General features: G+C 36.8%; 1 protein-coding gene and 1 long non-coding RNA gene across 3 annotated transcripts in view; one reads left to right on the top strand and one right to left on the bottom strand.

Annotated features, from left to right (window-relative positions):
• Window positions 1-15,402, bottom strand: part of CRYBG3 (crystallin beta-gamma domain containing 3) — a 63,138-nt gene extending 47,736 nt beyond the window's left edge. Inside the window, exons 1-3 of one of the 2 annotated variants that reach the window (XM_087721469.1) lie at window positions 14,965-15,402; window positions 2,378-2,456; window positions 396-829 (exon numbers count right to left, since the gene is read on the bottom strand). In XM_087721469.1, the coding sequence (XP_087577595.1) occupies window positions 396-829; window positions 2,378-2,456; window positions 14,965-15,098 (647 nt within the window). In that variant the 5' untranslated portion in view covers window positions 15,099-15,402. The remainder of the gene's footprint in view (window positions 1-395; window positions 830-2,377; window positions 2,457-14,964) is intronic. The other variant, XM_087721468.1, reaches the window with a different exon arrangement.
• On the top strand, window positions 781-17,023 carry LOC148044369 (uncharacterized). The gene is made up of 5 exons (XR_015697487.1): window positions 781-918; window positions 5,223-5,356; window positions 10,573-10,767; window positions 11,309-11,445; window positions 16,837-17,023. It is a non-coding gene; the product is annotated as an uncharacterized LOC148044369 (long non-coding RNA).
• Window positions 17,024-19,529: the final 2,506 nt, after the last annotated feature.

Below are 19,529 nucleotides of genomic sequence, written 5' to 3'. Positions count from 1 at the left end.
CTATATGCTTACTTCATTTTTTTCTTGTATTACTGTTTCTACAATTTGCCTGATAATGTCATTAAAATGAGTGGCATATAATTTTTACAAATTAACCATCTTTTTATTTTTTGATACCTCCTTCGTTATTAGATTCAACTGATAAAGAATATGTAAAATGTTTATAATCTCTCCTCATTCTTTGTTTTTAATTTTGTAAATTCAAACTTTATATATATAAGACTATATCTTTTGCAGGACTCTCTCACTGATGAATCTTTAAAAAATGGACCATACAGGATGAGAACTATTTTATATACATTATGAATTGTTCAATATGAATAACATTGAAGAAAAATTTTATGATCCTATGAGATCAAATTAAAAATATATTTAGATACTATATTTGAACTCACTTGGCTGTTTCAGCAGATTGATCCTGAGGTTCCTGTAAATGTTGTGGACTAGATTTAATTCTTAAATTACTGTCTTCATCTTTGCTTGATATTTTCTGTTCAGTTCCAAAATTTGAAATGACAAGTATATTTGATTTGAGATGCTCAGTATCTCCTTTGTCTTGATGGCTATCTTGATCTGAAAAGCCTTTTTTAGTTTTGCAATGTCCATCTTCAAAATTAGAAGGTTCTTTTTCTTTGTATGATGATTTAGAAGAAATACCAAATAAACTCCCAAGATATTGCAAAAATCCTTCTTTAGACCGTTTATTGTTATTGTTTGCCTTGCTTTCATGAATCAAACTAGGAAGACTTTTTGCTTTCTTTAATTCCTCTTGAGTGGTAGATCTATTCAAGCCTTCTGTACAGAAATCCGTATTTTTACAGACTGAAACCTACAAGGAAAGAAACATTATTTTATCAATTGTTGAAGAGGAACTAGATTTGTATCCTGTCTTTCCTATGAAAGTATAGGAAGCATAAGGTAAGCACATAGTCAGTTCTTTTCATTGTATTGTTCCTATAAGAGAATTAATAAGGGCATGCCAGTTTCTTAAGAGATGAAGATGAGGGTCTTCCCAATCTAAAGCCAGAGCTCTTTCTGCTTAAGCATACTGGCTCTCATTAAGTGTACTGGAATACATTAATGTACAATTTTAATGCCAGTGCTTTATTCAGGGCATACATAATATTATCTAAATCTACAGTACATTGAGCATTGCTAAGTATGCATAACACTGATTCTATAAAGGCAGAAAACTAGCTCTTTTACTAAAAGTTACATGAAAAAGAATCTTCACTATGAGATCTGCATTTTATTTTTTGAAATATATGTTCTTCATATGTAATGGATGTAATAGCATTACATAAAAATAAACAGTTGCAGCATTAGCAGCTATTTTTAGTTAATAAATCTCCCCCTCCCCCAGGAATGATTAAAGTGGCATGTCTGCCAGGCTTCTTCCCCAAGAAAGCCTATTTTTAAAAAGCCAGTATCTTTTTCTCTTTCTTCTTACCTATGGGCAGTATATCTGACTATTGCTTATATAAGATGTGTCTATTTCACTAATTCTTCAGACCATTATTCTTTTATGCAGAATTTTTCCTTAATGTCTCTCACATAGTGTCTTTCTTTTCCCCTTACTCCTAGCAGGGAATTTTGCCTTAGTTACCTGTGGAGAGTTTTTTTAATCTTTATAAAATCCCAAATTTTGGGAACTGATTGGAGATGAAGCCAGAAAACATATGAATCTGTTGATGTTCTGATGGTTTTTATTGTGCTGTATATTAGAAGTCAACATGGGCATATTGTGATTCTGAGAAATTTAAATTCTATAAATAAATAAATAATAATTCAAAAGGCATTTCACTGTCTAAGTAATTATCATTACAAGCATTACATTATATATAAGGTATAGGCAAGATAGAGTACAGAAAAATCTTTTGTTTCACAGATGCCACAATGCTCTACTGAAACATGTACACTGTATAGGCATGTTATATTTTTCTTATCTCATTAAAATATTTAGTTTTGAAAAGCTAGAATTGGAACTGCTGGCATAATATATATTAATTACGTTTATGCTTGAATTGTATCTATTTTCTTGCTTTTAATTTAACATTTCATGCCATTATTGATGGCAATTATTATTTAATTAAAAACTATCTACAACTAAAAGATAACAAAGCCAGAGATCTTCAATTTGTCATAAAATGATCACTGTAATTTTTGATAACGGATCTAATGTCATTATTTACAATTTCTACTCTCACAATCACATATGAATACACACACACATACACACAAAGTATTTCAGGACAACATATTCTGCATATAATGAAACAGACAGCAATACAGGAAAACCCATACAAAAATAAACTGATAGTTTTTACGAAGAATAAGACATAAGTCTGGTTCCTATTATAATAATAAATAGAAAGACCTTTAATAATTCTGGAAGAGGACTGCTTTCTTTTCTTGGAGAAATCACATCCGTAGATTCATCTTCCTTAATTTCAACACTGAAAAAGAGAGAAAGAGATGTAACCTATTTGAAAGTCCAAAAGCATTTTTAAAGAAAGTGCAGAAACCAAACACATTTATTTTGCCTGCTTGCTTTCTGTCATCTTGGCATTTCTTGTGTTTAGACAGCTTTTCTAAACCTGATCAAAGCATTTCCTTTATTGTCATAAACTTTCCAAGTTCATTTTTTAAACTCCAATATTTTTTCCTATTTTTAACACAACTCTTCTGTAGTATATTTTTAAAACTAGTCAGTTAATTTGATTTTTATCTTAAGGTTACCATCTGTTTAATCTAGAATTTTGTCCCTTATCCTTACATAATGGTAGCTATAATTGTAACTGCCTTGCAAAGTTTTTTGCTTATTGATTAGATTTGAATGCTATCTAATATCCAATGATACTGGATGTCTGGTATAGAATAAAATTATAAGTAATAATAAATTTCCCAATAATTTAATCCTAAATTGGAAGAAATTTATTTTTTGCGTATATAAATCACGTATTTAAATTATATAAAATTTAAATATCTCTTTATTTTAAATTTAAATTTATTTCAAATTTGGTATAATAAATATCATTCCTAAGAGTCTCTTGCTTTTATAGTCATAGAGACAGACACATGAGAAGTTTGTTCTTGCTCAGTTGAAATGATATTAGCTCAACTAATTTCCAATTTAAATGGTTAACAATTTAGAATTTGAATAATTAGTAAAGAATGAGTTGAATTAAAAGACTTAATACAGTAGAAGACTCAGATAACATTTAAGTTCAAACATGGTTAAGTGTTGAATAAGCTAAATTAACAGCATCAACATCAGAGGAAATCAACACAAATTTGTCTACTTCGGAGTAACTTTGTGTTATATTTCTCAATATACCATTTATATTTCAGTAGGTTAGGACCAAAAAGTATTTTGGGAAACTAGACTGTATAAAATATGCAATATCAAATTAAGTGAAAACAAATTATATGCTAGATTTCAGTTAAGCTCCAAGTATTTCATTCAAATTTCCTCCAAAACAAAAACAGTTTTAAAACCAAAATCTTCCATCATAAAAGAAAAATACTAGAGTTATTACTTTTGTTTATTTAAGATACTTCTATAGCCATCCATTTTAAGAAACACAATTGTAGGTTCCACACAGTAGCAGTACAAAACCAACACCCCCCCCCCCCCGCAATGCAGTCAAACAGTCTTAACCTCACCCTATTCCAATACTTGGATGACAAACTAGTTCTCTATAGCCTACTCAAAGAGAGGAGAGCCTATTAGGTCTCAAGGGGAAGATGTTCTATAGGACAGGGACTGCTAAGGAAAAAGGGTGCTAGGTCCCACAACATTTAGGGGATCTGGAGTGTGTTTATTGATGGAATGGGAATATACTGTCAGGGAAATAATTTCACAAATAACCTGGCCCCATGCTAAGATTATATGGAACAATGGAACAAAACTAGAAGCCCAAGGCCTCTCACACCTCGAAAGTATAATGTTGGCAAACCTAGGGATGCCAAACACTGTGAGAGCCACTGCATTCTGGACCAGTTGTAGTTTCTAGATGATCTTCAAAGGCAGTTCCACATAGACCATATTGTAGTAGCTGTCTACAACAATAGTTGAATGGCTTTTTAAGAAGGAAGACATATATTCCACACAGATAACTTTCATACTACACATGCCACACTTAATACAAACAATAGCAAACATACAAACTTAGCCTGGAGTTTAAAATATGGCCAGAAAAAGAAAAACTATTTTAAATAATATTTATTTTATTAAGGACCGGCAATTATAACCAATTGTAAAAGTAAGGTTCTTCATTTCTAAAATAAATTGATCTTCCATTTGAATGCATGTACACCCAACTCATTCTCTTGCATAAGATTATAAAAACATATTGTTATATATGCTGTGGATAAAGTGTTAAGGGACAACACAACACAAAGTACATTCCAACAGTAAAAACAAGCTTGTAGACATCAGGAGACATAACTATATTAACTTCCATAAAATGCAATGTTTCTTACACCTAGTAGGAAAATATACTTAGGCTACTACCATAAAGGAGGTGTCCCGGGGAAACTAAGGAAGGAACATGAGGTCCTGGACTGTTTTTATTCCTTTTCCTCTTGTTCTTGTTATTTGAAATGGAGAACCTCCATTGTCCCATTTATGTGTCACTACAGGAGTAGTGGGGACTAGAAAACGGCTGATCTGTTGGGTCCTCACTTTAGCTGGCTCATCATGGGTCATTTCAGCTTGGTCCTCATTTCAGAGATATTTATTTACCTAAACAGATAAGCAGAATGACCACATACTAACAAAAAATCAGTGAGAGTAGGAAGAAGAAATTTCTGATTTCCTTCCTGTTTCTCCACTGATTTTACTTGTGGAAAGCTTGCAGGGAGAAAATTAATGGGGAAGCTGGGAGGGAAACTGTCAAGTTGTTCAGCTAAGCCTCTTCCACCCACACTAGTCCCTCTGTGCTCTCACTTCACTGGCCACTCACATACCCTTCCTGACCCTCACCATACCCTCTCTGATTTGTGATATATCTCTTGTGCATTTCTGTACCCTTCTCAATGTTCATCTCACCTCTTGCATGCTCCTTTGCTCGCTCCCTCACTCAGTAGCAGTGACTTACGTGTCTGCTGGCCTTGAACTTGTAACTCCTGCCAGCTTCCTCACTGAATTTGGTTGTGGGAAGTTGGCAGGGAATGTCAGCAGTCATGACTGAGTTTAGAATTTCTGCTAATTTCCCCAGACTTGTGGGACACTCTCAGGGAGCACTAGAAATGATTATCATGAGGCTGCAGCTGATCGTGGCAGTGCTGAAATGCCCACATTTCCAAATCTGAACCCTCAGAAGTAACGGGTCCTGGATTTTGGATGCATTCTGTAAGTAATCCCATTTGAAATACCTTGTTGTTGCCCTCTGATGATTTATTCGGCCAATTGAACGTTATAAACAGACACAACAGTTTTAGCATGCAGATAAGCCCTGCATTTCCTATCTCATCTTCAAAGGCCATAATACTTTCAACAGCTATACCTACAGTCATGTACTTTATTAGTTAGCATCTCCAATCCATTTTTTCTTTTCCAACATCTTCTTCTATTCTAAACACATAAACAATTGCTCCAATTTACAGATAATTTTCGGGAGGTCTTCCTATAAGATACTGTTGCAGGTGAAACAATACTCTTTCAAGCCTTTTTGGATAGATGTATATTTGTGAAGATTTGGCACAACATTTTCAAAGGTTTTTCCCCATCATGTAGATAAAATATATTTTGGTTGAATAGTAGCCACTTTTCCCCCTACTTTCAAGTAATAGAATTGGACACTACCTTATAGGCCTTCTAGTCCAATTCCTGCTTAAGCAGAAGACCCGATACCATCCAGGTTAAATGGCTATCCACTCTATTTTTTAAAAAAGTCTCCAGTGATTGAGCACTTACAACCCCAGGAGATACTTTTCAGGATCTCAATTTTATTTTTTGGTATTGGGGCAGCCAGAACTGTACACATATGCACCCCACCCGAATGGTATGATTGTTGTGTTCTCTTTTAACAATGTATTGTTTTATGTTCATAACTTGTTTTGTCCTCCCCTTCCCCTAACTTGTGAGCCGCCCTGAGTCCCCTCAGGGAAAAGGGCGGCATACAAATAAATAAACTATAAACTATAAACATATTCCAGTACAGTGTAAAATGGTACAATCACTTCTTGTTGTCTTGATGCTATCCCTCTGTTCATACAGTCTGTATTGGCCTTTTTGGCAGTTGCAACACACTGCTGGTTTATACTTATGTGATTGTCCACTAGGATGCCTAGATCTCTTTCAAATACTGTTGTTGACCTAGGTACCACTTATTCTGTATCTGTGCACTTAAGTTTTCTTGTCTAAGTGTAAGGCCTTACTTTTCTCACAATTGAACTGTATTTTATTGGATAGGGTCAAATGTTCAAGTCTGTCAAGATTCTTCTGGATCTTGAGTCTATCTTCTAAAGTGTTGGGCTACTACCCCCAACTTATCAAATGTAAATTTGATAAGTTCCCCTTCTATCCCTTCATCTAAATATTTATAAAGACATTGAAGAGCATAGGGCCTAAGAAATAACCATGTGCTACCCCACCACATGCTTCCCTCCATGTCAATGTAGTTCCATTAAATTCCATTCCAATACACTGAGTGAGGTTACCGCCAGTTACCAATCTGTCTAGTGGTGATGTGACTATTGCACATTTTTCCATCTTCCCAAAGTGTAGGCTATGGTTTACTTTGTCAAAGTACTTTAGAAGACTACTTATTTTTAGGGAAAAAATAGAAGTAAAAAAAAGAAGGTTGAAAGGCTGCATGCTAAGGTAAGAATAGAGGTTTTAAGCAGTAGAAAAAATTGTGCAACACTTGGTATAATTATACCAAGCTAGTAATTGATGCAAGAAGAAAGATTCAAAAGAATAGGTCTAAAGATAGTGTTTGGAACTTGGGTTCATCTACTGAAACAGAAAAGATGAGCTCAAACAAGATTTTGATGAAAATTTACATAATATAATACTACTGCTGAGGGAAAGATTGCAGAGAAAAAGCAACAGATGAGAGGGAGTACTTAATCTTCTGCCATTTGCTAATTCTTTCTCTAGACATTTTTCCTAATAAACTCCAAAATGGGAAATATATTCAGCCTCAAGACATTGGACGGAAAAGAAGATTACAAACCACTTGATCTTTATTAATACTTTACTTTTAAAAATGTGTATCACTGTTATGGAAATACATAATAGGAGTGCCACCCTGTTCAAACTGGTATGGCAAAAATAGAGAAAATACAGTGTTTATTAGTATACCTATCACACAATTCTCATAAAGTACAGACACCATACTGGCTACATCTAAATAAATAAAACACCTCAAATCATTAGAGATTACCGTATTTTTCAGAGTATAAGATGCTGTGGAGTATAAGACGCAGATTAGTTTTGGGGGAGGAAAATAAGAAAAAAAAAGCTTCTGCCTCTGCCTGCCAGCATCTATCGGTATTCATCTGGCTAGTGTCCTTAGCAAACACCCTGGTCAGTTTCAGCACATTATTGCAGGCTGATTCAGCTTGAGCAGCTGACTGGCGGGTGGATCAGCCTCCCAGAATATCCCCAACCAGCTGTTCCCAAAGGTGAACGTTAACAACTGGTTCACTAGTTATGAGTGCGTGCCCCTATTTGGGGCTGAAATGTAGCTTCAAACATGCAGCTATAGTAATAGCAATAGCAGTTAGACTTATATACCGCTTCATAGAGCTTTCAACCCTCTCTAAGTGGTTTACAGAGTCAGCATATTGCCCCCAACAACAATCCGGGTCCTCATTTTACCCACTTCGGAAGGATGGAAGGCTGAGTCAACCCTGAGCCGGTGAGATTTGAACAGCCAAACTGCAGAACTGCAGTCAGCTGAAGTAGCCTGCAGTGCTGCATTTAACCACTGTGCCACCTCGGCTCTCTGATCTACTCAGGCAGCTCCGGTGAGGACAGCAGGCATAGCATGGAACAGGTCTTACCAGGCAGCAGCTATTCCAGGCTGGCCTCTGCGTGTCACATTTTCAGGCAGTTCAAGGCAGCGGGGATTGGCAGTGGCGGCAAGCCTGCTAGAACCGCCAGAAAATGCATCATGCAGAGTCCAAAAATGGGGTGTGCAGATGCTGAAAACGCGATGCACAGAGGCCAAACATGTAATCCATGGAGGTGGCGATTGGTGGCGATGTGCTCTGGCGATCCCCACAACCTTGAACGGAAAATACTGAAAATTCAAGGCACAGAGGCCAAAAACATGAGGCATGGAGACAGTGATGATCTGTGGCAATACCTGCAGCCTGGAGCAGGTCTAAAACACGATGCGCAGAGCCCAAAAATGGCGAAAGGATGGGGGCCAGTGGGTGGATGGGTCTACATTCAGTGTATAAAATTTTCACCCTCTTTTAGGGGATGGGAAGTGTGATTTATACTCTGAAAAATAGGATCCCATAATATGAAAACATTTTCTTTCTCTGTAAAATCTATATATTAATATACTGTTAAATCGTCAAAACTCATCCAAGCATCATACCAAGTTTATTTTCCCATCTCTGTTCTTTATTTAAAAAAATCTTCTGGAAGTGTTAGGGAAAAAAAACTATCCTCCTTTAATAAGCTATCCACTCACATTATGTATACAAAGTTTATTTGCAGCATTAGGCACCAATATTTGTAAAACAAAAGGAAGTAGTACTGGCGAGAAAGTAAATATATTAGTTTTGGCAATAAAATTGGCTAAGTTTGGAGTCACACAGGAAGATAAGGGTTCTCAAAATAGGTTCCAACATTTTCAGGCTATATAAAGATACTGTCATTCCAAGACTGATATTGGATAGCAATATAGCTTTAATTTAAGCTTAAATAAAACTCACTGAGTATAGGGTAATTTTCAATATAATGTATATTAAAACTTTTAAACAAGAAGGTAAAAGCTAACACAAACTACTAGAAAGTAAGAAAGGAAAAAGAATAAAACCCCAAGAAACAAAAAGTGCAAGACAAGACAAGAATAAAGAATAGAAAAGGAAAATTATAAAGAATTGGCTTCCAAAATTCCCCACAGCTATTACAAATACATTTTGAACTCAATTACATTATATTACTTTATTTGTATAATCTATTCTGTCTAATCATTAAAAATGTTAAGTCCCAAGCTTTTTACAAGTATTGGTGCCTATGCAAAAAAAAACAAAACAAAAAAAACAAACGTAAGAGGCTTCCAGGCAGGAATAAATGTAGATAATACTTTTTTGTCTAATCAAAGAAGTCCAGTGCTGGGATAATTAGCAAGAAGAATATTAATCTTTTTATTTACATTCATTGGAGAGGAAGGGATTACAAGAGAATAAGCACGTACACAAAGTGAATACGGACCAGAAGAATATGCTAGCACAGGATCCAGTGAGCTCCTTATGAGGGGAGCAAAAAAAAAGTGTGTAACTTATTTTAGGGTCCTTCAGTGTCAGTTATAATACTGAACTAGTTGGAGGGTTCTAAGGCCACAGAGCTGAGGTTAACAACTTGTGATTACTACTGTTTAGGGACATTCTACAAAGAACCTCCGGAATAGATAGCTAGTTCAGGCAAAGTCTCCACTCTGTGGGATGGAGGAACAAAAATCCTGTTAGGCAGAGACAATGCTTACTGAGTGTAATGGTGAACATGTGACTGAAAGTTGTTACAAAGGTTGTAAATGCGGGCATAGTCACAAAATTACTTTTTCCTTACTTTCATAACTGTGAACAGTCACTATTCAAGGCAGTCACTAAATGAAGACAACCTGCAAATCAAATACAAAATTTAAAAACATTTGAAGAATTAGGACTGGCTGGCAGTGATGTGACAAATAAAGAGAACAGCTACTTGCATAGTATTGTCAATGTTTTGCTTTTTGTTTTGCCTTATAGTTCAGGCCTTTAGCTCAGCTTCTACATATGAAAGTAGAGAGTCTGTCTCTAAAAAGCATGGGGTTTCTTAAAAATTTAAACAATCTAAGATGGCCCTAGAATTTCCCATCCCATAATTCAAAATCATGTAAAAAATACTGGATTTCTATTGTCTTTCTCCATTTTCCTTTATAAATTGGAACTCAACAGTTGTTATTTTAATGAGTGCTATCATCATCCTCAGAATTGTCCTTCATCTTCCATATCCAGAGCTTGTTGTATTATCTCTCAAGTTAACTATTCAAAAACTACCTTTTCTGAAACCTTCTCAACCCTACCTGTTGAGTTCATGCTTTTGCATTATTGGGTTGGGTTTTTTTTTGTTATGAAGTCTTTGGTAAAACTTTGCTTGTTTGAATGTGATGGTTCAATAATTTGTGTTCTATTTTGAATTTCCATTATATGTTATAGCATATACACCATATACACCAGTCTTTCCAGTCCTTCAGCTTCAGTTTTGTTTCATATTTGTTGACCCAGCTTTTTAAATAGCTCTGCTCCTATTACTTTAAAGATTTCAATGGGTATTTAATTGGTGCCTGCTTTCTAATTTGACAATTTGTTTACTGCTATCATACCTCATCTTATTTATTACAGGACTTATATCCTTCAAAAGACTGGATAGTTCATAAGCATTAAAATATTCTAATAAAACAATAAGAAAAACAAATACTTAATTAAAGGCATTTCACTGTCTTCATGAATACCAACAATATGGAGGCCACCTATCTCTGTATCTCTTGACAGGATGTACCTCAAGCTCCCCAAGCACCACCGGATCAGCCCTCCCAGGTAAATTAGACAGGAAACCCAACCATATGATCTAACTCTACTTTATTGTATTGTAAAGTTACAGTAACAGAATCTTGCAAAGTACAAACTTCCTGTTGCCTTTTTAAATTGCTTGATTAGGGCGGATTCTCCTTAGAGTTCTTTGTTTGACCTTTACGCCTTTGGAGGATCCTCCCTCTTTTGTTTGATTGTTTCCTAGCCAGCATCTCTTCCCCTTCCAAGGTCTCACTCATTCACACACACACACACACACACACACACACACACACACACACACACACACACACACACTTGTACGCAGAGCTCAGTTTCTGCTTGGAAAAGATAATTCAGAAGATATCAAGGAACGAAAGCATGGATGGTTTTATAGATCAAAAACAGCACTTTAAATTGGCAGATTGCTTGTATGTACATATGTATACATGTATGTATATATGTATGTCTTCAAGTCATTGTTGACTCCTGGTGACTGCCTAGACAACTCTATGTAGTTGTCTTGGCAAGATTTTTCATAAGTGGTTTGACATTGTTTCTTTCCTAGGATTGCAAGTATATAAGTGGCCCAAGGTCACCACGTTGGCTTTGTGCCTAAGGTGAAACTAGAACTCATACTCTCCCAGTTTCTAGTCCAGTGCCTTTACCACCACAGCAAATGGACTCTCACTTGGAAATATATTGGTAAGTAATGTGGTGCTTCTAATCCGGGTGTAATGTTGTTGAAGCAACTCTCAACTGCTGCATTCTATACCATTTAGTTTCCGGGTAGTCTAGAAAAGCAGTTCTAGATAGAGTGTGTTGCAGTAGTCCAATTTCAAGATAATGAGGGCATGTGTGACTCTTGCCAATGTCTCATATTCCAAGTTTTTCCTAGCACATACAATAAATTTGGACAAAGGCTTGGTGATAGCTTCTTTCTGCTAATCAAGCAGAAGCCTTACATAGGTGAAGTGACCCTAATGTCTCTTCAGATAGAGTGCAACCTAGATCCAGACTTGGCACAGGACCCAATGAGAAGCCAAGATGTTTTTTGAATGAACGATACTCCATCTTGTTGGGATTTAGTTTTAGTTTATTTTGTTCCATCCAATCCAATTAGCCACAGTAGAAATTAACAGCCAGATATCCGTTCATTGCTGATATATCACCCAAAACTGATCTCCTCCAGCAGTTTAATACTGATCTTAAAGAGGCCTCTGATAGGTCTGAAAATATGGGTGAAGACCTCAAGTGCAAATTCTCCATTGCTACTGAATGGAATTATCTATTCAAAACAGAGAAAAAGGAACGCCACTCAACCAATCTTTATAGGTGGTACAAGAGAATACCATGTTGAGAGGTATAATGGGATCAAGAGGGCTTCATGCTCATTCTCCAAATCTCAACAAACATCATCCTCAAGACTTTCTGTCCCACATCCAGGCCTGAAGGAGAGGCTAGGTGGAAGTGATCAATACAGTTGGATCAAGAGATGGTTTCTTCAGACATGGCTACACTATTGTTTCCTTTAAGGTAATCAGTACAAACAAATTATTAAAAGAAGTATTTTTTGTACAGAAACCTTTTTGTATCTAGTGATATCGCTTTTGGCAACCCAAAGAAATCAAGTAGCAGATGATTCAGTCTGCATTTTGTAGAACTCAAATTGGAAAGAACTTAAATTGGAAAGAACTTGTCCATTTTCTCAGAATCCACAAACTAGGTCTTCACAAAACATTGTCCCAGTCACCTAATGAAATATGCTCAAGTTGAGTCTATGCTAAAGTGCATTGAAGCAATCTGATAGCAAAAAGTCAAGGAAAAAATAGTCAGAATGGAATCACCATAAAAGCCATCACTGACTGGTATTCTGCTGAAACAACCAGGGCAAAGAAGTGTTGATGCTTCACTACTCTAATTACTGTAGCAACGATGGTGAACCTTTTTGCCACTGAGCACCCAAACCAGAATGCGCGTGTGCACATGCCATAGCCCTGGAAACCCAAAGACCAGCTGGCCAGTGCACATGCGTGCTCTGGCCGCTGGCCACCTGATCTTTGGGTTTCTGATGCTCTGTCATGTATGAAGATGAGCTGGCTGGAACGCATGCATGCACTGAAAACCAGAAGAGCAACTGGTGATGGTGCACATGCCCATAGGAAGGACTCTGTGTGCCACCTCTGGCATGCGTGCCATAGGTTCGCCATCACGGTACTATAAGATGGGTTCAGCCATGAACATGCATTTGAGTTCTGTCAAGCTTACTCCTTGTTTACTACCATCATTGCTGGGAATTATAAGTTTTGGCATTTTAGTGATGCTTTCTAATCAAATAATTTTCAGTCTACTTTATTGAATAATCAGAAAAATTCCATAATACTGTTATATCTTAATTATTATTGCTTAAGTAAAAACTAAAACAAAATGCCAAAACATGTATAATTCCCTGTAATGCCCAAACTGAAAATAAAAATATATCTCAATGAAGTAATTATACCTTTAATTTAAACAAAATTAGATTGCAATTATGGTTTATCTAGGAAACTCATCAGTTCCTTAAACAACCAACTTTAAGGCACACAATTTCTTATTTACTAAATTATACAACATGGAAATGCTTCAATCAAAACTGTGATGCACTAAAATTTGAAATGAAAACCTATTTTTTTAAAATATGGCTGTTTATTTTTACTATCTAGAGTTTATTATTATAATCTTGAAAATAAAACATTATAAAGCCGCATAATAAAACACTACATAATTTTAACTTTTTGTTTTTGCCATATATTATATGACCAAAACCCACTCTTACAATGGGATTTCCTCTCATTCTTTCCCTTTTCCATTTCAGGGTGTACTGAAAGGAAAGGAATGGGGGAGGGGGGAAATGCATTATGTTGATAAGTACTGTTACTGGATTCAATCTTGTTTGTTAAGTTTTGGACCATTATTGTAAGATTGTCATTAAACAATTTGAACATGTTTCAAATTGTGTAACATGTTTCACACATGAAAGCAATTCAAAACCGACTGTTTCAACCTCACTGGATTTGTTCTGAAGCTCTTTTGACCAGAAGTGGGAGAAAAGACTTTACCTAACTTACAAAAACTTTAAGAAAAGATATATTAAATCACCACAGCATTAGCTTAGATTACCACTATCTATTAACTTACTTTTACCTTGTATTTTATATAGTACCCATGTGAAATGTGCATATACACACAGGGGCTGCTCATAATAAAATGCTGAATATAATATAAAATGTGAGAAATAGATGCACTGGCACTCTTCCTAGACCAGTTGCTTTTATTATCAGAGGCATCTCTGGGAGTTTCCATACCTTTGTAACCCAGAAGAGGTTTTGCCAAAAGGCTCTCCGAGGGCAAAGGCTATTACTCCCCAAAATGTAAAAAAGCTTGAAACTAATATTTGAACTTAAATGATCCAATTTTATTTACTAGCTAAATGCATGAACCGGAGGAAACGAAAGAGCCTAAAAGAGTAATCCCTATCTAGATCAGGGGTCACCAACCTTTGGGAGCTCGGGGACCACTAAATTCATGATTTTAAATCCCGCAAACCACTAATATGATTTTTGTAAAAAAAAGATAAATAGTATTTAGTGCAATATAAAAAATGCAAATATTTTTTCTGCGGACCACCAGTTGGTGACCGCTGATCTAGAACCTTTCCTTGAATGACAACAAACACAGTTCACCTGCCTTGCCCCATGTGAAATTTGACTACTTATACTGAAGATGCTCTTAGCGTCTGAAGCTTAAAACAAACACTTTAAAAAGTTTTTTGTTTAAACAGAAGGCCACCGTTCGCCCTTGACAATTTATCCGGGCTTAACAAAAAAGTTTCCTTAAACCTTCCCATTTTGCGGGACATTATATGCATATAACGCTCTCCAAAGCCCTCCACGAAACGACTCTGGCTGAGCTCGCGCCAAGGGCTAACAGGCGTTTGACAAGTTTGCGGCTCTGGGTTTTGGGGCGAATTCAGCCAAAACGAAGAAGGGGTGATGCCAAAGAAGTATTGAAGGGTGGGGCGGGGAGAAGGATGGCGAGAAGGTGAAGGGGAGAGGGAGGGAGAGAGAAAAAGGAGCGAAGGAGAGGTAGATCGATCGAGAGCCAACCTACTCCAGCCAGCCAGGAAGGAAGGAAGAAAGGAAGGAAGAGTCTCCCTCCTGCCTTCAAACTTTGCCCCGTCCCTACCTTCGTGTGCAGTGCAGTTCAGGGGCTACTTTGCTCTCGTCTTCCTGTTCCTTGGAAGAACTTCTCGTAAAAAGGCGAGATAAATTGCTGTGCCAGGGGGAACCAGTTCTCCTTCGGGTATTCCCTCCAGACATCTTCAACAACCAGGATAAGCAAGCAGGCTACTTTTTTCCCCTCTTAAGGCTGAAAAACAACAACCAAGTGGCGAATCTCCGACGCTTGTCCTGGGGACGGAAGCTCTCTTTCTGACTAGCTTCCTAGTCCATTATTGTCCCAACGGGACCGAGCACAGCCAAGCCTGCCTCCCAGCACTCTCTCTCTCTCTCCCCGCCGTGGAGGCAGAAATATTTGCACGGTTCCCTCAGCGGCCCGACCCAGGAGGCGGGCCTGGGCCCTGACCAGCACCGCCCCTTCTCTCCAAGCCCCGCCTTTTCTCCCCCACAGCGCAGGAGCTCCCCCCCACCACCGCGCGTGATCCGTGAGTTTTCGCTTGCCGGTGTCGCCTCTCCCCTGCTCCTCCCTTACGCTCTGCGGCCGAGAAGTTCAGGTTGATCGAGTTTTGCCTTTCCTCCGAAAATAAACAAGTCACCACCGATAGGTGTGTTTATTTCTCGACAACAGCGTGAAAGTAATACTGGAGTGACTGCCTCGAACGCCTCTAATTTAACCTGCTGGAAACCTGTTTTAAAAATATTTTTTAAACGTTTAAAAAAATAACTTCGTGTCCCTCCCTTTGCCTAAGACCCAGAGCCCTCTTATCTGTGATAGCAAAAAGCAACAAAAACCAAACACAAACGACAAACAAAACACAACAGCAAACAGCAAAATATGTTCGTGGAGATCTGGACGATAGATATACTGTAGGATACATACTTTTAAGACTTAAGACCATTAAATATTGATGAATTTAGTGCAGTCAAGAGTTGCTTAGATAATATATATATATATAATGTACACACATACATTGAGTGCCTGTAGCACCTACACCAAACGCCTACCTAGGTATAAGCCTTATCTAAGCAACTCTTGACTGCACTATATTCATCAATATTTAGTGGTCTTAAGTCTCAGAAGTATGTATCCTACAGTATGTCTATCGTCCAGATCTCCACGAACATATTTTGCTGTTTGCTGTTGTGTTTTGTTTGTTGTTTGTGTTTGGTTTTTGTTGCTTTTTGCTATCACAGATAAGAGGGCTCTGGGTCTTAGGCAAAGGGAGGGATATGATATATATACCAAAAAGTACAACAATGGGGCTGGTTTTTTTTGATCAAATTAAAAACTGGAATAACTAGGATATACCAAAGGCTGTCTTTCTACATAATCTTAACAGTATTTATTATTCTTCAGCTATTTTCTCCAAGACACTTCCTTTTCCAGAACAAAAAAAAACTGCTCTAAGGCATGTACACAGAAGGAAGCTCTCTGAATAAATGAGTTTGGACTGGGGCCTACAATAATTGTATGCCATTGCATAAATCAGTTTTCTTTTAAAAGAACATTTCAATGTGTTATCTTCAAAATAAAAGCCCAAAATGTAAACAATTTGAAACTTGTACATTTGAACTGCTTTGAATGTTGTGTGGACCGAAAAATATACAAATAAAAATTAAAGTAACAATGTATTACAACAATTATATAAATGCCAATGAGAATGCTAAGTGAATAAGTACAAGAACACTTCTTTCATCCTGCAGAGTGAATCATGCTATGTGGGTACAATATGATCTATTCCCACTTTCTGGTTAACAGTTTTGAGTCATATTTCTCCACCATAAAGGGAATTCTGTAAGAGTACAAGAAAATAGTAACACTCACATGCCAAGCGATGCAGATATTACTGATGTTAATAAACAACAGGCTTTTTTCCAGACATCCACCTATCAGGAGAGCCAGAAACTTTCTGAATAACAACTTCAATCTGCTTCAGGCCTGGATGCAAGAATGATCCTCTATTGCTCCTCCAGAGTATCACAACATTTCCTGCTCTACAGCTGAAGCAAAAGGATTCAATCTGCCCCTTAAGGCCTGGTCAATCCTCAATAGGATTAGGACTCAACATGGCAGGTATGTTAGCCTACTCCTTAAATGGAAAAGCTCTTGTCTTTGGAACATAGCGGCCAATGTGACATATTGTGGGACAATGAGCACATATAAGGGGAATTCAAGAGATCTTATAGTATGTATGCTACACCATCATGCATTTACTATATAATCTTACCTTTGAATTTGTAAATAGAATAAATATTTTCATATTTAAGCATATAATTGGGATGTGCTTTTTAACGTATTTGCCATAAACTAAATAAATAAATCCTGCAGATTGGTGCCAACCTTGAGGAAGCGCCTAGATTTCTAGATTCATGGCAAACATAAGGTAAAAGACTCCCTGTGGATTTTACTCCCTAGTCAATGTGGGTGTTGCTCATCTCATCTTTTGAGGCCATTGAGCCAGCACTATCTGAAGACATTTTCATAGTTATGTGGCCGATATGACATCATGGAACGCTGTTGCCTTCCCACCAAAGTGATACCACTTTATCTATTCACATTTGCATGCATTCGGACTGCTAGATTGAACAGAGCTGGGGTGAGGCAGGAGCTTACCCACTGCATGGCATTCAAGTCTCAAACCTGGGCTTTTGGCTTTCCAGCCGACAAGCCCAGCATCTTAACTGCTGAGTCATTGCGCTGCCCTTGGCAAAGGAACAATTGTCTATGGCACTCCAGGATATGGGATGAAATTTAAAAACCCACTTCCTGAGTAGAGTATCCTAATTACCTAGAACAGGGGTGTCAAACTGGCGGCCCATGGGCCAGATGCGTCACATGCAGGCCTCGACCCCCAGCTCCGTGAAGAGAAAAAATGTGATACATCATGTGACAGCAACATGACATGGTGAGTTTGACATCCATGCTTTAGAAAGTCTTTGGCAAATACTATATTCCAAACATAAACACTTAAAGCCAGTTATTTGATCAATGGTGGCAATCCCAGCACAATACCCTTGCTAGGATTAATTCTATATATTAATTTAACATTACATTTCAATTCTGAGATTAAAATGGTAAGTAGCAAGTAGTAAAGTAGTTATACAACACCTTGGACTTTATCTTTTTATTCTGCCATTTTTTTGTCAACTCAAGGAAGTCTACATACCAAATGTTCCCATCTCTTATATTCCCCATAGCAACAACCCTGAGAGATGGGTTGGGCTGAATTACTGGTCCCAAAATCACCCAACTGGCTTTCATGCCTAAAGGAGGCCTAGAGCTCATAGTCTAAGCTACCACTTTAAGCACTACATCAAATAGACCCATCCCATTGATTAGGTGGGTAGGTAGGTTTATAGAGGTATTGCCACTCTTCACTTTCTGAGGCCTTGACAGCTGTCCAAGGGACCTTATGCTTGAATAATTATAGCTTTTCTTTCTAGCGTGCAATAAAATAACCTACTTCTGCTTCTAGTAAGAAGATTTGGATCATTTAGATGATAGCTCCCTATTAGTATACAGTAACATCAAACATTTACCCAAAGCATTGTGACAAAGGCACTGTAGTAATACACACTTTAGGATTGGCCTTAAATTCTTATATTTCATATAAGAAATTATTTGTCATGTGGTAGGTGGCAAAAGCCTCTAGCCTCTGACCCTAATTGCCAACTAAAAAAACATGTAAATACATGCAAATTAAACAGTTAACAATGAGGCCCTAGTTACCATATATATATTGTTATATATTGTTGTAAGCCGCCCTGAGTCCCCTCAGGGAAAAGGGCGGCATATAAATGTTCAATAAAATCTAAATCTAAATCTAAATCTACCATATAGAAACTACAACGATGGCAAAGCCTGTTTGTGAAACCATTTAAGGGCTAAAGATATATTTTATATTCTAAAGATTTTTACATGTTACATAGCTTTGAAAAGTAACAGCTTACAACAAAAATCTCCAGCTATTTCAAATGTTTTATTCAGAATATATTGCTAAGAGCTAAATAAATCTCATTAAAATATATTCATTATTCAAATTGTTTTGCTGCCAAGTACTAAAAGTTTTATTTCTGAACAAATTGCATGTTGATTTTCTCTTTGAGTAATTTTGAAAAACAATTCATTTCATTCCCCTTTTAATTTATGGACAATACAATCCTATTTATGCTGTTTATTAGTAAATTCCACTGATTTCATACTTGTTAAAATTAGAAAAACTGAAAAACTCTAAAATACCCAATTACATTTCTATATATATTTACCTATCTGTATGCTCTTAAGCATACTACGTTTAGGTTGCAAAACTTTTCATGAACATGCAATGAGCATTCCTATTAGTTTTTATGCCTCTTTTTATAGATGAATTGCATACATTTAATAATTAGCATCAGGTTATTTTCTAATCTAGTTTTTATATATTGCATATATTATATATTTTGTGAACATGATATATGTCCAACCTAAAGCTAGATTGCATTGCTCATTTTCTTAGCAGTTCCTTATGTTCTTAATTGTTCAATAGTCTTTACCATAGTAACAACAGAGAGGTATCTAGTACTACCTGCAGA

This window comes from Thamnophis sirtalis, unplaced genomic scaffold (genome assembly GCF_051295495.1).
Source record: "Thamnophis sirtalis isolate CommonGarterSnake01/CBP01778 unplaced genomic scaffold, rThaSir2_p1.2 scaffold_8, whole genome shotgun sequence".
Taxonomy (NCBI): domain Eukaryota; kingdom Metazoa; phylum Chordata; class Lepidosauria; order Squamata; family Natricidae; genus Thamnophis; species Thamnophis sirtalis.
The sequence above is the reverse complement of the archived record's forward strand: the minus strand, read 5'-3'. Positions and strand labels throughout refer to the sequence as shown.